The sequence below is a fragment of the Apteryx rowi genome, unplaced genomic scaffold (assembly GCF_003343035.1).
Source record: "Apteryx rowi isolate R43461 unplaced genomic scaffold, aptRow1 scaffold_475, whole genome shotgun sequence".
Lineage (NCBI taxonomy): Eukaryota > Metazoa > Chordata > Aves > Apterygiformes > Apterygidae > Apteryx > Apteryx rowi.
In genome coordinates, this window is record NW_020450733.1 from 223,029 (window position 1) to 243,345 (window position 20,317).

Below are 20,317 nucleotides of genomic sequence, written 5' to 3' on the forward strand. Positions count from 1 at the left end.
TTGGTCCCAGCAACGAAAAAAAAAAGATAAGAGAAACAGCAACAACAACAACAACCACCCTCATCGCTGAAGGCATAAGCTGAAAAATATGGCAACAACTATATTTTTTGCAACAGCCCCACTCAAAATAAGCCCTGTAATGATTCATAATGACCCATCCGACTAAAAACGGGAGTGCAGATGACCTACCTGTCATCTCTGAGCATCCTGCTAACAAGCTTAAAAGCACGGGTAAGGAGTTGGGTTTAGCCACAACCGACTTGAAGGAGGAAAACAGGATTTTGCTTTTAGGAGCGCGGCTGTCTTTGCAGAAGGTAAGCGCCTCTCCCTCCCTGCTTCACTGCCGATCTATGGGGCTCTGCAGGAATTAAAGCAAGAAGCAGCGAAAACGCCTTATGAGAAGCAAGCAAAAGTCTAATTTTCAGGAAGGGTCGGGGGGGAAGGTTGAATTAGCGCTCGGATTTTCAGCTTCCTTGCGCAGGCTGAGCTGCTTGGTTCGGCAGCATCTTATTTGGGAGCATTTGACCCCAGAAACGCTAAGCCAGCCAGCAAGGGTGAGAAACATAATTAAAGTAACCCATAATTAATAGACTCTTCCGAACGCTGGTTTTCTGGGAAGCTTTTAGTTGGGAAAGTTCGCAGATATCGCAGTGATAAAAGAGAGAGAGAGAAAGATTGCTCCTAGGTGATAAAGTCCAACGCTCCAAATTATATCTCCGCACCACGCGAACGCTTTCCCGCGGCCGCGTGCCCTTAACCAAGCAACCTTTACACGTGCCCATAGAGCGCCGCGTCCCGGGGCGCGATTTCCGCGCGCGCTCGGCAAAACCGGGAACCGCGACCCTCTCTCCGTCTCCGCTCCTGCAGCGCCCGGATGCAGGTCATCGGGTGGCTGCAGCTCTCGGGGCTGGTGCTGGCCGTGCTGCTCCCCGCCGGCTGCCGGATGGGCCCCGAGGACCTGGCCGACGAGTCCAGGTACAGGGCAGCCTCCCTATCCAAATGCTTATTTTTGCTGGTGGTTTTTTTGCACTCTCCTTACTCCCGGGAGCCCCTGGGATTTCGCGGCAGCCGAAGCCTTAGCAAGCGGGTCGCGGGCTCTGGGCAACGCTGGCTTGGGGGAGAAGGAAATAAATGTGTTCGTGCCGGGAGCGTTTCACTCCGGGAGACGCTGCCGTCCTGAGCGTGAAAGCGAGGGGGAAAGTAGAGCAAGGAGTTGGCCTAAAAGTGGGAAAATCACCAACAAAGTGCAAGAAAAAGCCAGGGGAGCTCAAAGGCGGCAGGAGCAGCAAGCGGGAACCAGCACGGAGGCGCAAGCGGGACCCAGAGCAAGCAAAGCAGGGCAGCACGCTGCATAAATGAGATTTAAAGCCTAATCCCGGCGTCCGCCCCAGCCGGGCTGGGCAGACCTGGAGCCCGATTAAAATACAGGTGCTATTTTGGAGAATCCGCCACGCGGCAAAACCCCTTACAGCCCCCGCCCCAGCGAAGGCGCGCGGGAAAGCAACGGCGCAGCAGAGCCGGGATGCTCCGGGTTTAACGTGCGGGAAATCCCTTTTTCCCCCCCCGCCCGGGGCAGATGGCAGTCGTACGAAGCGCAAAGCGCCCGGGGCTTCGCGGCCGCCCTCAAGCGGCACTCGGAGGGCACCTTCACCAGCGACTTCACCCACTACCTGGACAAGATGAAGGCCAAGGACTTCGTGCACTGGCTCATCAACACCAAGCGCTACAGGTAAAGGGGCCGAGGGAGCCGGGCCACGAGCTCCCGCCGCCCCCTCGGGTCCCGTCGGCAGACGCCCGACATCCAGGTTTCCGACCACATGCTCGTGTTTTCTGGGGGGGAAAAAAAAAAGCAAATGTTGAGCTTGTCGGGGGGCAGTTTGGGGCGAAACCCTCCTTGCTGGTTTTGGCCACGTTTGCAGGGCGAGCAGGAGAGGCAGGACGTTAATCGCAGCTTCTCGCGCTCCAAAACCTGCAATTAGGGCAGAGGATGCGTTAGCCCAAGATTTGCACAGGCAGCTTGGACCCCAGGGTGTTTTTTTTTTTTCTTCCCTATTTTCTGTTTTTTTTCCCCTCTTTTCTGCAGCTCCACAAAGAGGGACCTGACGGAAGATCCCCGCGGCCTCCCCTTTCCCGCCGGCCGGGTGAGTCGGACACGACCAGCGCCAGGAGCAAATGCTTGCTCACCCCTTGCGCCGTAATTCAAACCAAATAAGCACATAACTTTAAAATACATATTGACAAACCGCTTGCTTTTAGCGCAAGGGCAGCACCTACTCCCTAAAGCTCTGCTTGGTTTCCAGGTATAATTAAGCGTCGAAGCAAGACGTCGGCTTCGCAGCAGCATCAGCCCTTGGACCTCGCCAGCCCCGGAGCGACGGGCCGCTCAGCCGCAGGGATTCACCCACCAAACGCCGTCGCATCAACTAGCTCCTTCCTTCCCAACCGTCTTCTCCGCAAAACCGGCGCCCGCTAACGTCGGAGACCAGATTTTCCTCTGACCCCGCGCTTCTCCGCCCGCGTTTTGCCTGTAACCCGAGGCCCCTGTTCGTGTGTTTTTTCCCCCCGAATCGCAATAAACCCTTGCTAAATACGGCAGCTCTTTTCTGACCTCTCCAGCGCAGGGCTGATCCGCACAGCGGCCCCAAAAGCCCCTTTTCCTCCTGGCTGCAGAAGGGCCCCGGCCGTGGGGGGGTCCCATGCTCTGCCCCCCCCCCAGTTTTTTTGCAAATCCCCATGGTTTGGGAGATTTCCCCAATGCACAGGGCGACCCTGCGCCACGCTGAGCACCCACGAGCCCTCCCAGCCCCTGCACACCACAACGGGAATGAATATTAGGGAACGGTTAAAATATAGATGTAATAATAAAATAAGAAACCCCCCAACACAGCAAAATTGCGGTAGGAAGGACAGCCAGACCCGTTCCGGGGTGAATTCTGCACCTCTCGCGCTCCGAACGGTAGGAAACGCCGCGCGGGGCGGAGGAAGGGCTCAGCCCCGCGCTTCTCTCTCCCGCTGCAGCGGCTCCTGGACGGGAAATGAGAGGGGCCGAAGCGCGAGAACAGGGACGGGGCGATCCGGCCCCCTCGAAACACAGAGGCAAACGAGTCTTTTCTGCTTTTTATTATTGCGTTATTTTCCCTTTACGGTCAAGGAGCGACAGAGAAAAAGACGGACACGACTCGGCCGGGCGACGCAGGGCAACCGGTTACTCGAGTTTCACAAAACGACCCCCACGTAAATGAGGTGAAAAGCTCAGCTAACGGCAAGGATTTTAGCGGGTGAACAACATTCATTTTTTTCACTCCCCCCCCCCCCAGCCTTTTATTTACAACATGAAGCGTTTCCAAACTAGATCATCTCTTACCAGAAAATAAATGTATTTCAGTATCTCTGAAGCAAAAATAGTTTCTCTATTTCTATATGTAGCACTCTAGGAGGAAAAACAGACCAGGAGTGGAAGAAAGGGGAAAAAAAAGTGTCAGCACCTTATTTATCACCTCTTTACATTTTCCCCCCTTCTTTATTCAGGGATTCCCACGCACTTCATTTTGGGAACCTTTTTCAAAGGGGCTTGGGAAGTTCCTGCTTCCCAGCCCTTTCCCCATTCGCCCGCTCCTCAGCCCCGGGCTTTCACCATCCGCAGCCTGGATCAGCCCAGCAACCTGTTTTTCCAAAGTTTTGGGTTTTTTTGCAAAAATCATCCTCCCCAAAAAATCCAGGTTCTCTCCCCAGCCCGGTTCCCAGGGCACAAACCCCCCAAGGGCACCTGGGCTGGAGGGAAGGGCCCCAGCCCCTCCGACACCCCTTGAAAACCCCAGCTAATGTCCTAAAAATAAATAAATAAAATAAAAAAACAAGTTAGAGACCCAAAAGTTCCTTTTTATAGGCAGGACAGCGATAGAGGTACCGCATCTGCTAAGCTCATTGCACACGTTGCAGGTCACTAGCCCAACGCTTGCACCTCCACCAGAATTAAAATATTTCCCAAATCACAGCTCTCTTCTACCATGCGCTTTTCTCCATGGGAAGGGAGAATATCCCTCTCCGACAGCACCAGGAGACCTGACACGGGTCTGAAAGCAGCAATCGCAGCCCCCTTGGGCAAAAAAAAACCCCAAGCCTGAGCCCAGAGGTGCAGGAAACACCTAAATCCAGGCTGCAGCTGGCAGAGGGCTTCCCGCACCGGCAGGGAGGCAGCGGAGGCCGGCACAGCTCCGGCATTGTTCCGGGCAGCGAGGATGATGCTGGCACCGACTCCCTGCACCGACACAAACCCAACATTTCCCATCTTCCCCTTTTCGGTCTTCCAGAGCTTACGCCGTCTCCTCCCTCTCCCATAGCGCAAACCGCAGCCAGTTTGCAAAGCTGCCCCGGTAAAAGCCCTCCGATTTTCACCTTGCGCCGCCCGCGTCCTTTTAAGAGCATCATATATTTTTTTGCCCCAGAAACTGAAGGCCCATTTGCAAGCAGCAAGGACTTTCCCCTTCAGAGCCTGCAGTTTTGTTCAGGGCAAGAGAAACGCCAAAGGTAGCGGAGGCGATTTGGGGTGGCAGGGGAGTTCGTGCACCCACCCCAGCAGCGCCGGCCTTTGCCTGCCACGATCGTACGGGGAATTTGCTACGCAACATATCCGTGATATTCAATTTATAGCCAGGGGTAAGGATGCAGCGTTTGAGCATTTTGCGGGGCTGGCACTGCAGCCCGAGAAAGCAGAAACGACCTAAAACCGGAGCGCAGCAGCGGCTTGTTTCCTCTAGCATTGGCCCAAGGGCACAGACACGAGCCGCGGTGCCCCGCTGCGGAGGGCATCGCCCCCCTGCGCCGCCAGGGGATTAAAGAGCGAATTCAAAGAACTCCAAAGCAGACCAAAACCCCTTCAGAGACAGAAAGAATAAGTAAACGGAGAATGCGTCAAATATAACAGAAAATGGTTTCGTACATTCAGAGTTTATATTTGGAAAAAGGGAAAGAGGCGGAGGGGGAAATCGGATATAAAAAAAACCAGAGAGCACTGAATGATTAAGCGGTAGCAGTCCCTCTACCCCTACAGAACCGCAACACGCGCACACACACGGAGGCTGAACAACACCGAACTCGCATCGACTGCGATGTGCACCTCACTTCGCTGGTCTGAAGATACTGAACGCCCAAAGCACAGAGATAATTGAAAACGTCTGAATGGCTTTAATATGAATCCAGCTGTTCGACTGAAGAGAGTACCAGGGAGGGCTTTTGCTCGCTCGCTTTCCTTTTCCTCCGCTTGAACAAGCGGTTTCTCCCCGTGTCTTCGTGTTGGCTCATCCCTGAGTCACTTTCTCATTCCTCTCCTTCAAAGCCAAAATCTCTAATCAGGAAAACTGAGAAAGAAACAGAGACAGAGCAACGTTAGAGGAGCCTACAACTCTGCTGGCTGCTGCCAGGGATGCCCCAGCGGAGAGGAGCTGGATTTCCGTGGTCCCTGCCGGCTGCTCCCTTCGGAAACAGGCTGTTTCCTCAGCACCGAACGGTGCCTGGGAAAACCCGCAGGCCAGCCGGAGCGACGAGGCCCCGCGAACACGCAGGCCGTCGCCTGCAGAGGAGCACGGTCACATTAACAGCGCCGATCATGCATCATTTTTACCTTCTTCCTCCTTGGATTTAAAGTTTTTCTGTGTTCATGGTGAGAGCTTTCCATACGGTTGTTTTAGGCATTTCATCTGAGATGTTAATGTTGGAAGGATCAACCCTGCAATAAATATTTTAGGTAGCAAGCGCTGTAACTGCTGGAACCGATGCCAAGTGCATTAGCATGTGCCGTCTGCGCAGAAAGGAGCGGCACGGCTCACGTAACCGAAGCTCAGCACAAGCACAGATTGCTGGATCGTGAATTTTAGGACGCAAGCCTGAAAGCTGCTGAGCAGCGGCTCTGTGCAAAGGGTCTTGCAGGCGTTTAGCATCTCACCAAATGGGGTTTCTAAGCCACTGCTGCTAACGGATGCCTGCATGCAATTCCTCATTTCTAAGCACGTTGAGCCCTGTCCGCTGTATAGCGGGAATGATGCAAGTTTTGGGCAGGCATCCCATGCAGGCACCATCGGCCCGTTTTCCAGCCAGGCCAGCTGAGCCTCGAGCCCAGAAGTCTGGGATCTGATCCCCAGGGATGCTACAGGACTTCACTGCTCTACCATGGTGTCCTGCAGAGTAGCATCCCCTTCCCAAAGCTGCAGGTACCTTAGATATCTCCCACCACCACCAGGTCTTGGCTTTAATAATGTTTGCTCGTGTGGAACTCAAGGGACAAGGTCATAAACTCCACTTTCGCACCGAGCTGACTGCAAGTTTTTAAATGATGCTCAGAGATGCAAGCAGAAGACAACTGGGCCAAAGGCCTTCAAACCACCCCTGCCAGGGGGTCCCCGGCATTCAGTGGAGTTTTACCTGTCGCTATTATCTTGCTTTGAGACATCCGAGTAGCTCGTTTTGCCCAGGTTCAGCTGGACTGAATTTGCAGCAGCAGCTTCCATCATCTTCTGAGATTCCTGCAACAAAAGGGACAAATCGGGTTCTCCGCCTCTGAGCAAAGCAGAGTTAAACTCAAAATCCTGCCCAGCCGTCACGCGCCATGCTCTGCTTCTGAGCCTGTGGGGAGCCTGGCATGATTAGCCGTTAAGCAAAGCAGGGCAAAGCTTTTCACTTCAAACATTTTGAGGGGGTTAAAAACCCATTATAAGCAAATCTTTCAAAAAAATTACTTTAAAAAGACTAGTTTTAGAAATTACATGCCTGTTCTTCATGCGTTAAGCTCACTCTGATTTTGGAAAAACTGCGATGATGTGGCATCTAGGCTATTAGAGTCTATTTCTATTTAGGTCTGATCTTCCCACCAACATTTAAAGACAAGCCATGTTCCTAACAGGCAGGCTCACAGCCCCAGGGAGATGTCTAGCTTCAAGGAGTCAGCAAATGTTACCTCTTCTTCTTTGGCTTCGTTTTTGGCATCGTCCAATTTCTTCTTCTTGCTTTCTGGCATGAGGTCATCCAGCCAGCTGAGCTCCCGCTTCGAGAAGCAGAAATCCATGACCTTCCGCACAAAGACGAGAGCCAAAACCTTCACGAACAAAAAAGATGTAGTTAGGCCAGCAAAGGTGCTATGTCTCGCTCAGATGCGAGGGCTCTAGCTCTGCAAACGTGCCGCTGTCAGATGCCGGCTCTTACCATCATAGGGAAGACGATGGCCGCAGGGGACGCTTTGATGACCCAGAGCAGAATGAGGCAGGTCAGCTGGATCAGGGTGAAGAGATGCACTTTTCGCAAGGGGACGTGTCGCAAGTAGATGAAGTCCGGCTGGTGTTTCTCCGGCATCCCAAAGAGCTTCAAGCGATCAAAGAACTGCAAGATCATAGGGAGATGTTATCACCTTGGGGCAGGACCGCAGAAGGTTTCTGGCCCTGCCAAGACGCATAGGGACTTTTCAGGATCTTGCTCACACTAAAAAGCCATCAATCCCACTATGTTCAGCCCAGCAGCATGGGTTAACAACCAGCGTTCCCTTAGCTTTATCTATAAACCAGCAACTGCCTGTAGGCTGGGAGGTGGGGAGGGTCTAGCTCTTATACATGTTTATAAGAGCTGTCCATCTAATTGCAATTATTCTAATTTATTCCACAAATCAGAATTTCTTGGTCCAGTCAATCCCTGCAGCAAGGAGCTCCACAGCCTGATTGCACTGGTGGGAGAAGTTTCCTTCTCTTTGCATTAAATTTCCCATGTCTGCATTTAACCAAACGCTGACATGGCCTGGGACATTGAAATGCGAGAGCTGAACCTGCCCTCCCAACCACCTGACAGACCCCTAGTGCTTCCACTCATTTCCTTCTTATATAAACTATTTTCATTGCTCACCCTCAAAGAGGCTTTTCCCAAGTCACTGCTCAGAAGACCTTTTTTACACTTCCGACATTAAATAGTAGGGAGTTGACACGCTGTGTGCTACAGAAGTCCATACCTGAATTCCTCGGAGCGATGATACACCCATGTAGAGAAAGACACCATAAAGCACAGGCATTGGTATAAGCTGCAAAGAGAATGCAAGCATTTAAAAAATAAAAAGCATATTGCATGCTCAATATTAGCATTTATTCTACAGGCAATGCCTAAAATTGCCTAAAGTTTTCCAGTTTCCACAGGGAGATGTGCCAAGCTTTACCATTAGAGAGTTTGTGTGCGAGTTAGGGCCCTACCTCAGGCTGAGCTTTTGGGTTAAGTTTCATCAGAATGATTCTATTTTCCAGAAAAGTTAGAGGAAAATACATGGTTTCACCAATGCTATAACATAATACAGGTACGCCACATTCTGTGGTGGTAGAAAACCATTTCTATACGTTCCTGCAGCAACACAGAAACAGAAAGTGCTTCCTTTTAGCCTGGAGATGAAATTACTTTTGTGGGAAGAACGTTTAAGAAAGCCCGTGAGAACGATTGCAGTGTGTTTAACTACTGGGAATGGTTGTTCTGAGGCATTTCGGGAGTAAATTGCAACCGATAAACTGCCGCCTGTTTGAAAAAGAACAGATGCACTGGTCTGAATATGCTTGATTGTAGCCCATAAACACAGATGGGCTTGAAAGACGCACAAAGAATGAAGCATCTGTGTCACTCGCTTCCCTCCAGTGCACCAAATTGAGGGCTGGAGGGCTAGAAAACATAACTGAGGCCAGAATCCCACCGCGTGTCAAGCCTTGAGGTTTGGGATTGCCTCCTCCTGTGCCCCACAATTATTCAGGCCTGGAGCGAAGGGAATAGTTTTGTACAACCCTCAAGAAGCTTTAGGAGGTTTCGCAGCCTCTTACCTTTAATACACCAGTCAAGAAGACTGAACAACCCATGAGCACAAATATCATCAAGCCGGTGACTCTCTGCTCTCGTATGCCCAGAAACCTGGGTTGTTCTCCGGGCGCTGAGCAGCCAGACTCCAGTTTGAGGCTGTTCACGTGGGTGATAGAGAGGACAGTCGCGGCAACAAACCACGGCAGCCCCATCACGGAGCACACACCAAGCATCACGGCCACCATGAGAAGGTCCAGGTGGTACCCGCATCCTTTCTGCGGGGAGCAAAAACAGAGGCAGCGTCCCACAACACCAGTGCAACACTGGCATATCAAGCCAGGCTTAAGCCCAGCTCAAGCCAACTTTTTGAAAATTAAAAAAAAATTGGGAATGAACAGCCAGGCTTTGTGCAAGCACCTCTTGTGAAAGCCTGGCAGGAGTTCAAAGTGGATTTGGGGCTTTTTTGCGCAATTCCTATTTTTCAAAAAAAAAGTCTTGTTTTATTTTTAATTCATAAAAAGTTTCCACCACTTCCAAGTAAGAAAAGACTCAGAGTTTTCCCTGGCAGCATGGCAAAATGATTCGTTCCCCTAGCTGCTGCTGACATTTTAGAACAAAATACTCTTCTATATTGCTTTAAGATTAATTTGCTGCTCCTAAAGACTGCTCGTGTGAGTTCCCTGTAGTTTGTTGTGACATGAATAATCTAGGAGAGCATCCTGCAGAGCAGATCAATGCTGTCCCAAATGAATGCTTTTGCTAAGCATTTGGAATAGGTGTTTCTCCTGGTACCGGTAGCCAGAAGCGGGCCGGGGAAGGGGTCACTTCACGGAAGCCCCTTACCTGAAGCTTGTGCTCCTTCCTGTTCACGATGACAGCAGTGATCTGCTGGTCCATGAAGATCAAGATGGTGCAGAGCAGAGCTGGGATGAATGCTGCCAACACCGTCCACCAAGGGTTGGGTCCTATGGGGTTGATGAGCCACCCACGGTCGTCTCTGGTGGGCTGCAGCAAAGCATGGACAACAACATTGCCTCCCTGCCCAGCCGCTTTGATGGGCACCACCACCTCCCCACCATCCTCTCACTGAAGTGTCCCACAGCCCTGTTCCCCCCACCCACACCGCTGTCCTCCTTGCACATGAGGCACCTATAGCATTCCTCCTGTAACTATCTGGTTTAGGGGCTGTCTTCTTGTTTCCAAGAGGACCTGACACCCTTTAAGGTGGAAGAGGAGATGTTCACAGCACCAGCGCCTCATTGAGACTCTGACCTATCCTTCCTCTGCATCACCTTGCGTCCCACATGGCTCCTGGTTTCACAGCATCACTAGGGCCTGAGCACACAGTGAAACCAACTCCATGCCAAAACACCCGATTACCTTGAACATATTGGGGACGTGAAGCTTCGGTGATGGGATCCCGATCAGGAAGTCGATAATCACCATGGTGACAATGGTGAAGAAAACAGCAAAGTCGCTTATGGTGGACCGTACCTGGGGCGAGAAACCTGAGCTGAGAAAAGCATCACAAACACTGTCACAGAGTTTGGCAGAAAAGTTAGGGGGCATCAACAGCGTTAAGGCTGGTTAACAAAATCCCACCGCTCTGAGGACACACAGCCAAATCCCTTGATTAGATATTGTTGCTGTGTTTGTCTCTGCAAGACCTTCAGACAGAAGAAAACAGTTTAATGGGGTGGGCAAGTTGTTGCTTTAATTCAAATCTTAAGAAATCTGCCACTGCATCCACACTCGCAGGTAAAATGGGAGTAAGGCACCAAGGCATCATTTGCTCCCTGTGAGGAAGAAATGCAGCCTCTTTTTCTACAGGCTCCCCATTTGTATCAACTTTCCCCTTGAGCATGCAATACACGGAGAGAAGAGAGAACTTTGGAGGACCTGATATTCCACTGCCCAGCACCCTGAGCAAAAAATTCCCCCTGGGGCAGGTAGCAAGGCAGATGAGAAATGCCACAATCACTTTGCACTTGTGGAAATGAGTCCAAGACATCCAAGCTGATGGAGAACTTGGCCTTTTAAAAGCTTCTCCATCAAGGACTTCCAGGTGAGTGGTGGCAAATACTAGTTAGTGCTCCAGTCAAGTCATTTGGGGAAATGAGTGAGGGGACTGTTGCTTGCCACCATCATCTACCTACTCGGGTTGGGAAATAGTGGCTGGTTTTAAACGTCTTCAACGAGCCCGACAGGATAAAGGTGGAGAAGAACAGGATGCAGGACCAGAAGAGGACGTTGGGTGTGTAGGGGCCATCGTGTCCGCAGGCAGGTCCATGGAATTCTCCATGCAAATGCCGACATTCCTGGAAAAAGAGTGTCAGGACACAACAACAGTGCATGAGTGGCAAAGAAACCTTGGACACCTAAGGGTTTTCTAAGGCTCTTGGTCCCAGATCCATGAGCTTGTACCCACTGCTACTGACTGAGATTTCTATTTGATGAGCAGTAGCAGTTGAACAAGTTGAACATGCAACACAAACTTCGCAGAGGAGAGCAGATGGGTCAGACATCAGGACACCATGCCATAGACCCATGGCACATCCACCATTTGAACAGTGGGTAACTGTGGCCAGAGAAGACACCACAGGAGAAGAAAACATCCAGAGGAGGATGCTGGAAACTCTTAGGGATAAAGACAGAGGGAATAGGGAAGGATAACTAAGATAACAGTGGTAGGAAAGGAGAAGAGACAAATTGTCCCTTCCCAGGGGAGGGCTCACAGGACCTGGCCAAGAGGTGATGAAGATGCCCATAAAACTCTTGCATCCTACGCACAGGCTCTGCTACCAGCAACAACAGCCCCAGCAGCTGCTCACACATGCAGAGTTATGCATGTACTTACAGACATTGCTGAATAAGAGACAGAGACCCCAATTTATTGGGAACCAATTAAGGAAACCAATTACCGAAAGCATAAACTCAGGTCCTCCAACTTCCACAATAGTCAGTCCACCCACGTAATCTTGTTCCTGGTCAGAAACATTGTCCTGCAACAGCCTTTAGGAGGCTGGTTGGTCCTGACTTTGGGGACAAGGCGAGCTCTCCTTCCCAGGAGAGAGCGGGTCCCACAAGGGCAACCACCACACAGATTGCATTTAAGCACTGATGTATCACAGCAGCACTAGCACACTTTGAAGCGCATCACCACCTTAAGGGCTCCGAGTTTTGTACCAGATTAACAACCGAGGCAAATGCGCTGCAGAAATACATTAACCCCACGGCTGCACTGCAAGGAAAGCAGGGGCTTGGGGCACTTACAGAGACCGTGAGGTTTTCCCAGGTGATTAAAGACGGGTTGATCTTGCTGCTCTCCCAGAAGCGCAGGGTTTCGTTGGTAGGACCGGCTGGGGCCTCACATTTACAGCTGGGAGGAAAGAAGCCAGGATAGGGTTAAGGGAGAGGCAACAGCGCTGTAGCTGTAATCTCTAAGCAAGGCGCAGTGGCATCTTAGGGGAGAAAACCCAAGAGGAGCTCACTAGTAGATGGTCAGGAGGTCGAGCTCGCTGTCCACGTGGATGGGGTAGGTCTCCCCCAGCCAAATCAGCTTCTCTAGCGCCTCATAGATGAAGATGATGCAGATGAGGGCGGCGAAGGCTTCTTCGGTAAAGCGGGTGATGTAGCACACCAAACAGCTGGCGTCCGTCGCCACGAGGACCACGCAGAGAAAGGTGGTCCACAGCCCAATGCACGCCCTCAGAGAGAGATAGGAGAGCGCGTAGTCCCTGGGAAAACAAAGTCAAGGGTGTAAAACGCAGCAGGAGACTCCAAGCCATGCCTCCCTTCAGGGAAACTTGGAAGCAGTTTAGGAGCGTGTCAAAGCTCTGGATGGTAAAGCCAGTTTCCGTCTACCACAGCCAGCCTCGGGGCTGCAACGCAGGGTGTGGGCCCAGAAGAGGGGAGGCCAATTACATAATTATCATTATTTAACAATTATGCTGCGTTAACGCCTCGGAGGCTCGCTGAGGTCAGGTCCCTGTTGTGCAAGGTGTCGTACACTCGCATGACCCCAATGCCCGCTCGCTTTAACCTGCTGGGTTAGCGCTGGGTCACCTGCTGCAAACGCATCGGGGCTTAATAACAAGAACGATTTTACTTGCAACGGGGTTGTTATTCAGGCTGCATCGCATATCGGGGTTATCGCGAAACCAGATTGTCAAGGAAACTGGTTTTCACGTGAAAAGCTTCTGCTTTTTCAATGAAATAGTCAAAGCTCAAAGTATTTCAGCAAAAAGGAAACATTTGCAAATATTTGGGCAAAACATTTCCACTTCCAGCAAAAATTACTTTAAAAATTGCCTCGTTTGTGTGCTCAAAATTAAGCAAATCTTCCCTCACTCCTAAAGCAAGGGTGTTTTGTTTCCTCCTCCTCGTGCACCCTGTCCTGCAAATCCCCATCCTTGCGGTTTCTCCTCCTCGTGCTTCGCCTCCAGCACACAAACCCTGCGCCGCCCCGTCAGTCCTTAGGAAACCAGCCACTCTCGCACCATCGCTTACTAAAGCAGTTGCGTTCAACACGCATAACAGAGAGGACAACTTAAATCCTACAACTGCCTCTAAGGGAAAAAACAAAAAAAGGAAAAACATCTTTTCTCCGTCATTCCCTTCTTTTTAAGGCTCTCGCAGCACCCGGCCGCAGCGCCCAGCTCGGCCAGCCCCCCCCCAGCACCCAGCCTCACTTGCAGAACTTGTACAGGATCTTCTCGAACACCAGGACGGGGCCGGTGCTCCCGAGGATGGTGAGAGGCTGGCCGGCAAACAGGGAATACATCACGCCGGTCATGGACGCTCCCAGCAGCGACTCCATCGCGCTCTGCCGGGGAACAGAGGCAGGCGGTGAGCAAACCCTGCGCAGGAGCGACGGGCTCCATCCATGGGAAGCTCACGGATAAAACCCCCGAGCTAATTCAGTGCAGCCGAGTTAAATATTTTTGCCCGAGTTTTATTTTCGGCTGGGAACCACCCGGCAGAGGAAACGCTCTCACTATGTGCCCGTTGGTCGCCTCCCCCAGCAGCCCGCCGAAGGTGATGACGGGGGACATGCAGGCGCAGTAGAGGAAGAGGAAGGACGCCAGACACTGCAGGCTCAGACCGTCCCGAAAGTCGCTCCAGAACCAGGGCACTTTTCGTTTCACATCCAGGATCAAACCTCCAAAAAGCCTGGAGGGGAAGAAATAAAAGTGAAAGAGGACAACAGCGAGGGGGGTTTTTGCCAAACAAGGGTAATCACAGAAATAGAGCAACTTTCAAGGCTGCAAAGAAGCAGAAGCCTCCTCATTTTATACCCAGGAAAAACCAGCACAGAAAAAGAAACTCCACCAGCAGAGACCTGACTTAACCCCCAGTCCCCTCTACTGGGAAAGTCCTTTGCTTTAAAAAGCAGCAGAGTTGCACTGGGAGGTATTTAAACATCTGCTTCCACCCAAAATCAAGAAAACCTGTGTGCAATAATGCTGTGGTGGAGCCCAGCTGCCTGGATCTCACATCTTCTCCACCCACCTGGCCCAGGGGACCAACCTGTTAACGCAGAGCCCCTTCGCTAAAGCAACTAACCCAACAAACCTGCTCTAAGGGAAGGTGCACACTCAGATTTTAGGAGGCAGAAAAAGTAACTGTTAAAGTTCGCACCTTCCCGTCCGCTGTAGTTCAGGACCACTGTGTTTTTCCGGCTCGCTGTGACAAGCGCTGTCGTCGAGGGCTCCCGGAATCTTCCTTTTCTTCTGTTGATGTGGAAATAAGATAAAAATACCTATTTTTAACTCTGGTTTGTTTTGCTTCTGACCTGGGCATTTGACCCATTTGTGAATTTTTTGCATGCGCATTTGCTTTGCATTAAAACCCCTGGTGCCACCATGGCCCTGCTACCAATGGAAAAAAGACACAACCCACCTGCGAAGGGACGTTCTTCGGGGGCTCGATTCTGATCGATGGATCCCACTCTCCAGGCGGCAAGACCGTGACCTGATCCAGGAACTCATCGATGCCAGCCACGAGGTCAGTGCGGTCCTTGGCTTTATAGGCAACATCATGGAAAACCTGCAGATAGGAGGAAACCTGAACCGGTGAGAAGGCAACCCATCTCGAATGCCCTAACAGTGCAAGGAGCATTTGGGTGAAAGCCAAAAAAGACCCGTAGAGATCTCACGCATCTCATCACACCTCATCCGTCATGAGTGTAGCCATAGACCTGCCGATCTCGTGGTACTGATGGGCTTTTCCTTCCGGTCCGAGCAAAACAAACAGGAACCTGGGCAAGAAAAACAAAATGAGAGAGAAGAACATCCCCTTGCTTAAAAAGCACCCAAAGAAACACACGGGAGCTCCCAGCCCAGAGCACATCTCGGGAGAGGTGTCACATAAGCTCGCTGCTCCTTACAGCCTCCCTCAGCCGTTGAACCCTACACTGAACCAGGAATGAGCCTAGATGACCTGTGTCCTCTGCTGCCTGAGCGATAAGGTCTGCAATCCCTGCTTTTCCTGAGTTTGGGGCATTGCTAACATTTCCCTGCCATGAGATGTTTCTGAGATCTAATAAGGATGGCATTTGCCCTGCGCTGCCTTCCTCGGATGGGATGACTAGTGGGGATTTTTGGTTGTCTCGGCCATTTGGTTTTCATGAAATTCATCAAAACTGATAGTCCTTGAGAATTTTATTGTTGGGCCAGCTTTGGTTGAAATCGGCCAATGGATTTAAAAACTACAGTAGGAAAGAGAGAAATGAAGGTGAGGAGAGAGGGGTGGGAGAAACACGCACAGACTCACTCACACTGGCCTCGTTTCCTTAGGAAGCCAAACGAACGTATGCGATTTGATGGTTTTTTTCTTAATTGACAAAGCTTCTGTTTCTTATTCTGACCTTGTTGGGATGGGAACTTCCGTCATGCCCGAGAGCAGAACGGCCGGAGTCAGGCGCGCAAACGCCACGATGGGACGGCGAAGAAAATCCAACTCTCCTACAAGCACGTTTGATGCTTCAGCCCCGGTAGGAATCTTCTTCATGAAGTGCAGCTCCGCCTGGCCACAACATGCAATTTTCAGGCGATTACCCCCAAAATAAAGCCCTTGGCCCCCCACAGTGCTGTCTGCAGTCAAGTTTCCAATCTGGCCCTAAAGGAGCAAGTAAGCTGCGCGCATCTCACCTTGCTTAAGTCCATTGGGCTGGTCTCATGGTTTGTCCCATTTTTAGCTTCTACGGTGGTGGGAGGTGGATGGGGCGTCAGTGTTTGGGCTGGTAGGAAAAGGAAAGACAATCAGTAAGACGGACAAGGTCAAGCAACTGGGAGTCTTCTCCTAGGTCAAAGCCTAGTGGTCCCGAAGCCCTACAGAAACCCGCACCCGGTTTGTCGAGGAGGTGCAGATCTGTCTGCCTCTTGTTCACGTCAGCGAAGGAGCGGACGATGGGGAGGAGGTTGTTTCTCTTCTTCTCGTTCTGATGGTGATGCTTCTTCAGAAGGGCTTCCCGGACTTTCACCCGCATGCGTTCGTCAAACTCGTTGGACTGTTCTTGCTGGTCGAGGATCATATCTGGGGACGGCAAAGAGAAATGTATCCCATGAGAGCGGAAAAGCCCCAACTCCAGATCCCTAAAGTCCCAGGAAAAAAGGCACAGGTTAGCATAACACAAACGTGACCTCGTCTAGAGAGAAGTGTTAATACAGTTCAGCTTCTGCAAAGACAGCAAGAATTTTCTTTTGCTAAAAAACATCATCAAAGTGCTTATTCAGCGCTCAGCTAATACAATTATTTCCCATTCTAAATAATGCAATTTTGTTGCCTGATCTGGCCTTGCTGTATTACTCTGCAGATTTAAGCAAATTATAAGCAACCTAGAGCACAGAGTTTCCCTGAGTTGCCTTGGCCTATTGATTTTAATTTGCAGAGCCCAGGGAGAAATGTGCTACGAATGGAGCTGACTTCGCCAGCTCGCAAAAGGGTTAAATAGAGACCTGCCAACCACAGATAATTTCTACAAAGCTACTTTTCAATTAATTTAGATTATCTTCCCCACAGAAATATATACTGCTTGGTCACCTGCCAGATAAACTCTGCCTTTACAACTCTTAAATCCTAGATGTCAAGGCAAAACAAAAAGGAAAAGCGAGGGAAGCGAAGAGGCCGTTTCCCCCCCTCGGACGCCGGCGGTACCTGCGATCTCCTCGATGCTGTTGGCGCACATGTCCAGCAGCACGGTGCCGTTGATGATGCAGCTCCGCAGCTCGAAGAGGCTGTGCAAGGAAAGCGTGGCCACGTAGGGCTTGCTCCAGCGCTCCCCGCCGTCTTCCACGTCCTCCTCGAACTTCAGCCACCTGCGGGGTATCAGGAGACGGAGAGCGGCTGCGACCAGCCCCGTTGCAAGCAAACGGCCCCGCTCCGGGCTGCCGCCGCCCCTCGTTTAACGGACGAGGAACTGGGAGCGAGGGGGCGGCGAGAGCCCCAGGCGCGAGCCCGGATTTACCTGGCCGTCTCCTTCCACTCGGCGTGCTCGCCCTCCTTCACGCAGATCTCGTCCAGCTCGGTGAATAACTCGTGGGGGACGTGCTGCTCATCCTCCTCGGTGCCGAGGATGAACTGCACCCGCTGCGACGGGGTGTCTGGCGAAGGAAGGCGAAGCCCCGTCCCGTTACCACGCTGCGCTTCAAGACGTTACGCTTACGTGCAAAACGGGCATCGGATTTGCTTTAGCTCAGCTTAAACGCTTGGGCTGGATCTGCTCCCTTGGACCTGCTCGAGCTGGGTTTGTACCCAGCAGCCGCAGCCACAGGGAAGGATAAATACTTGTTTCGCACAGTCCCAAGGATGGGCTGCTTTACACCCCCACATTTCCCCCCATCAAGCCAGGGTCACTCTAAGGAAGAGGAGCCTAAATTCAAAATGCATTTAAATGCATAAAAAAAAAAAGCTCTGAAAGCTTGGAAAAAGAGGGTCTTGCTAAAGAACGCGATTTCCCCTCGAAGGAGCACCGGCCCACTAAAACCAGCGGCATGAGCGTGGTGTCCCCCAGCACGGCCCCGTCCGCGGAAGACGGCAGGGCGAAGCGAGGCGCCGCTCACCGTGGTAGCCCTGGGCCGCCTGGCCTGAGTCCTTGGCCCGCTCCCGCTTCCGATGCTTCTGGCTGTGCGGTCGGTGGTGCCGGTGGCTCTGCCGCACCAGGGGCATCCGCACGCCCACGTACAGGGTCCGGTGGCCTGCAAAAGAGCGGCGCTTGCAGCACTCGGCATCGCGTCCGGCGCCTTGCTGGCTGTTAAATCAGTGCAACTTCTTCGCCCAAGCAAAGCGTCCGCTGTCCCAGGAGGAAACTCCGACTTCTTTTAATTTCATTTTCACTGTGAATGTCATGGACTTGGCCTTTTCTCCAAGTCGCTACCTCATCTATTTTACTCAAACTTTGCAACAACAGAACAACAAAAAGTGACGACTCCGGGTGAGCTCAAAGTGCCCTTAAAGTAATGAACCTCTTAAATTCCAGCTTCAACCGGACAACAGTCAGACTCGCTCATTAAGCAGCGACAGAAGGTAATTATTTTTAAAATCTTTGTACAACTGAGGGCAAAGAGAGACGATTGAATCAGCCTTGGGATAATGAGCTGGAAAAAAAAAAAAATCACAGCTCCGCATCCGCAGCCTTGAAATCAGTCTCCTGCCCCCTCCGAGCCAGGAGCAGCCTCTGCGAGGAAGCAAGGACCGAATCACCCCGCCGCTACAGGGAACCGCGCAGCCCCCGCGGGGGGGGTCCTCTCTGCTTAAAATGCTGGGATATGAAAAAAGTGACGACGACCGTGCTTCGTTATTAACAGATGTCGGCACGTTTTGCTGCACGCGACGTGTCGCGGAGCACGGGGCATTTTAGGGACACGGCGGTAGAGGAAAATGAGCTGCGGTAGCGACTCTCTCCCAGGATCTCCATCGAAACTGGAGAAAATCGCTCCCGGAGGCCGCCGGGACTCACTCACCTTCCAGCTCTTCCTTCTCATAGTGAATATTGACGACGTTGCTCGTTCCTCCCTGGTCGACGACGGCCTCTTCATCGGGTCTCTGCTCAGCAAAGAGAAAAAGGTGAAAGTCAGGGACGCGTGCGCAGGGCTCCCGTACGGCCGCGTTCGCCCCAAAGGGCTTCGCGACCCCGCGCCAAGCGGCCCGGATCCACCCCCGCGCCTGCTCGACCCCTCGAGAAATGCCTCTCTGCATGGCTTGTCCTCGCTTTCAGGAGGAAGCCTCGCAGCAAGAGGCTTTCCTTTCCATCCCAAAATAAAACAGCCCCTGGGATTGCCGATTTTTGCCCCGTTACGGTCTTTAATGCAGAGGGGCAGGTTAGGGATGCAGCAAAGCAAAACCGGGCAGAGCGCTTCCGACCGAGAAAAACCTCCTTGTTCCTCCTGACAGCTCCTTTGCAGCTTTCTACAAAATGCAAAATTCCAAACTGGAAAAAAAAAACAAAAAAAATCTGTATTTTTCACCAAAGCTAGCTGCAGGCCGCAGAAGTTTGAGGCTTGCGGGGAGCGGCGCTGCCTCGCCGGGAGATACCTGCAGGACTCACTAGGTGGCACTTGGCCACAGGACATCGCCGCCGCCGCCGCCGCGCCGAGGCTCCCGAAAAGCCGCACGCGCCGCTTCAGCCGCCCCAGGCCGGGACTTTCCCTGGGGCAAAGCACGGTCTCCACGGAAAACATCATTTTCCTCTTTGGAAAAGCAAACGGCGGAGATCTAATGCCTCCCCGGCTGGAAACACTGCCGCTGCGAGGAGCCGGGATTTATTTCCTTCGGATGCCACCGACCAGGCAGCCGGTTTTTCGGATGCCACCGCAGGGCATCAGGCCGGGGAGAGCGTTTGCGCCTGCGCACGCAACGGAGAAGCGCGGGAGCAAACGTGTGCCGCGAGCAGTAAGAGGAACAAGAAAAAGACTTTCTTGCTTCTCTTTCCTCCCCGCCGCAGGGCTGTGGAAGGGGATTCCCGCGCGCCGTTCAAAGACACAGAAAGCAGCCGCGTCTCGCACTCCGGTCGCAACTGTGGCTTGATAAGGGGCCTGCTGGAAACACCTGATGGCTTTTTTTTTCCCCTCTTCAGGCTACATTTCATCTTTGAATTCTCAAGTGTCTCTTAAAGACTCAGAAAAGTGCATTTCTGCAGCTCCGTTTTCCCTTCCTTGCCTAGGCAGACGGTCGTTAATCGAAGAGAACCAAAACTTGTCCACTGATGCAAAGAAAAACTCTCCAATGCACTAACGAAAGCTCTTTATTTTTCAATCGTTTCCAAATTAGTCCTTTATTAAAGGCACAAAGGCGGCTGCGAAGGTGTGGGAATCTGCAATCGTTAGGATTCAGGTTTAACAGCAAGTTCACCGCTGCCATCACGACGGCCAAAAACTTCCGAGCGGGAAACAAGCAAAGCTTTGCGCCCAGTCGCTTGATTCCCACGATTAAAGCTTTAAGGAGCGCAAAATACGGGCAAAAGCGGAGAAAAGGAAGCGCTGCTTTGCGAAATTCAAGAAGCGGTTAGCTTGCA

General features: G+C 51.9%; 2 protein-coding genes across 2 annotated transcripts; one reads left to right on the top strand and one right to left on the bottom strand.

The window, feature by feature from the left end:
- The first annotated feature begins 874 nt into the window (after nt 1-874).
- On the top strand, nt 875-5,134 carry LOC112972142 (glucagon-like). The gene is made up of 4 exons (XM_026078257.1): nt 875-975; nt 1,577-1,729; nt 2,084-2,141; nt 5,051-5,134. The coding sequence occupies exons 1-4, from the start codon at nt 875-877 to the stop codon at nt 5,132-5,134; spliced, it is 396 nt and encodes a 131-aa protein (XP_025934042.1).
- SLC4A8 (solute carrier family 4 member 8) lies at nt 4,872-18,876 on the bottom strand. The gene is made up of 24 exons (XM_026078268.1): nt 18,768-18,876; nt 17,868-18,002; nt 17,273-17,408; nt 16,963-17,123; nt 16,153-16,341; nt 15,957-16,045; nt 15,674-15,831; nt 14,977-15,064; nt 14,707-14,853; nt 14,446-14,537; nt 13,803-13,977; nt 13,497-13,630; nt 12,297-12,542; nt 12,079-12,184; nt 10,962-11,123; nt 10,186-10,299; nt 9,649-9,810; nt 8,829-9,080; nt 7,985-8,053; nt 7,195-7,368; nt 6,950-7,087; nt 6,418-6,518; nt 5,621-5,725; nt 4,872-5,357 (listed from the first exon to the last, which is right to left on the bottom strand). Exons 2-23 carry the CDS (start codon nt 17,971-17,973, stop codon nt 5,638-5,640), a joined length of 3,087 nt encoding a protein of 1,028 aa, XP_025934053.1. The 5' UTR covers nt 17,974-18,002; nt 18,768-18,876; the 3' UTR covers nt 4,872-5,357; nt 5,621-5,637.
- Nucleotides 18,877-20,317: the final 1,441 nt, after the last annotated feature.

What these genes read in the sequence shown, in the direction of transcription:
- LOC112972142 (XM_026078257.1), top strand. Translation starts at nt 875, where the DNA reads ATGCAGGTCATCGGGTGGCTGCAGCTCTCGGGGCTGGTGCTGGCCGTG. An exon ending in GACCTGGCCGACGAGTCCAG is followed by an intron (nt 976 to 1,576) that starts GTACAGGGCAGC and finishes CGCCCGGGGCAG; the next exon opens with ATGGCAGTCGTACGAAGCGC. An exon ending in TCCCCTTTCCCGCCGGCCGG is followed by an intron (nt 2,142 to 5,050) that starts GTGAGTCGGACA and finishes CTACCCCTACAG; the next exon opens with AACCGCAACACGCGCACACA.
- SLC4A8 (XM_026078268.1), bottom strand. Translation starts at nt 17,973, where the DNA reads ATGCCCCTGGTGCGGCAGAGCCACCGGCACCACCGACCGCACAGCCAG. An exon ending in GAAGTTCCCATCCCAACAAG is followed by an intron (nt 15,065 to 15,673) that starts GTCAGAATAAGA and finishes TTTCTTGCCCAG; the next exon opens with GTTCCTGTTTGTTTTGCTCG. An exon ending in TCTTGACTGGTGTATTAAAG is followed by an intron (nt 8,054 to 8,828) that starts GTAAGAGGCTGC and finishes TTCTCTTTGCAG; the next exon opens with CTTATACCAATGCCTGTGCT.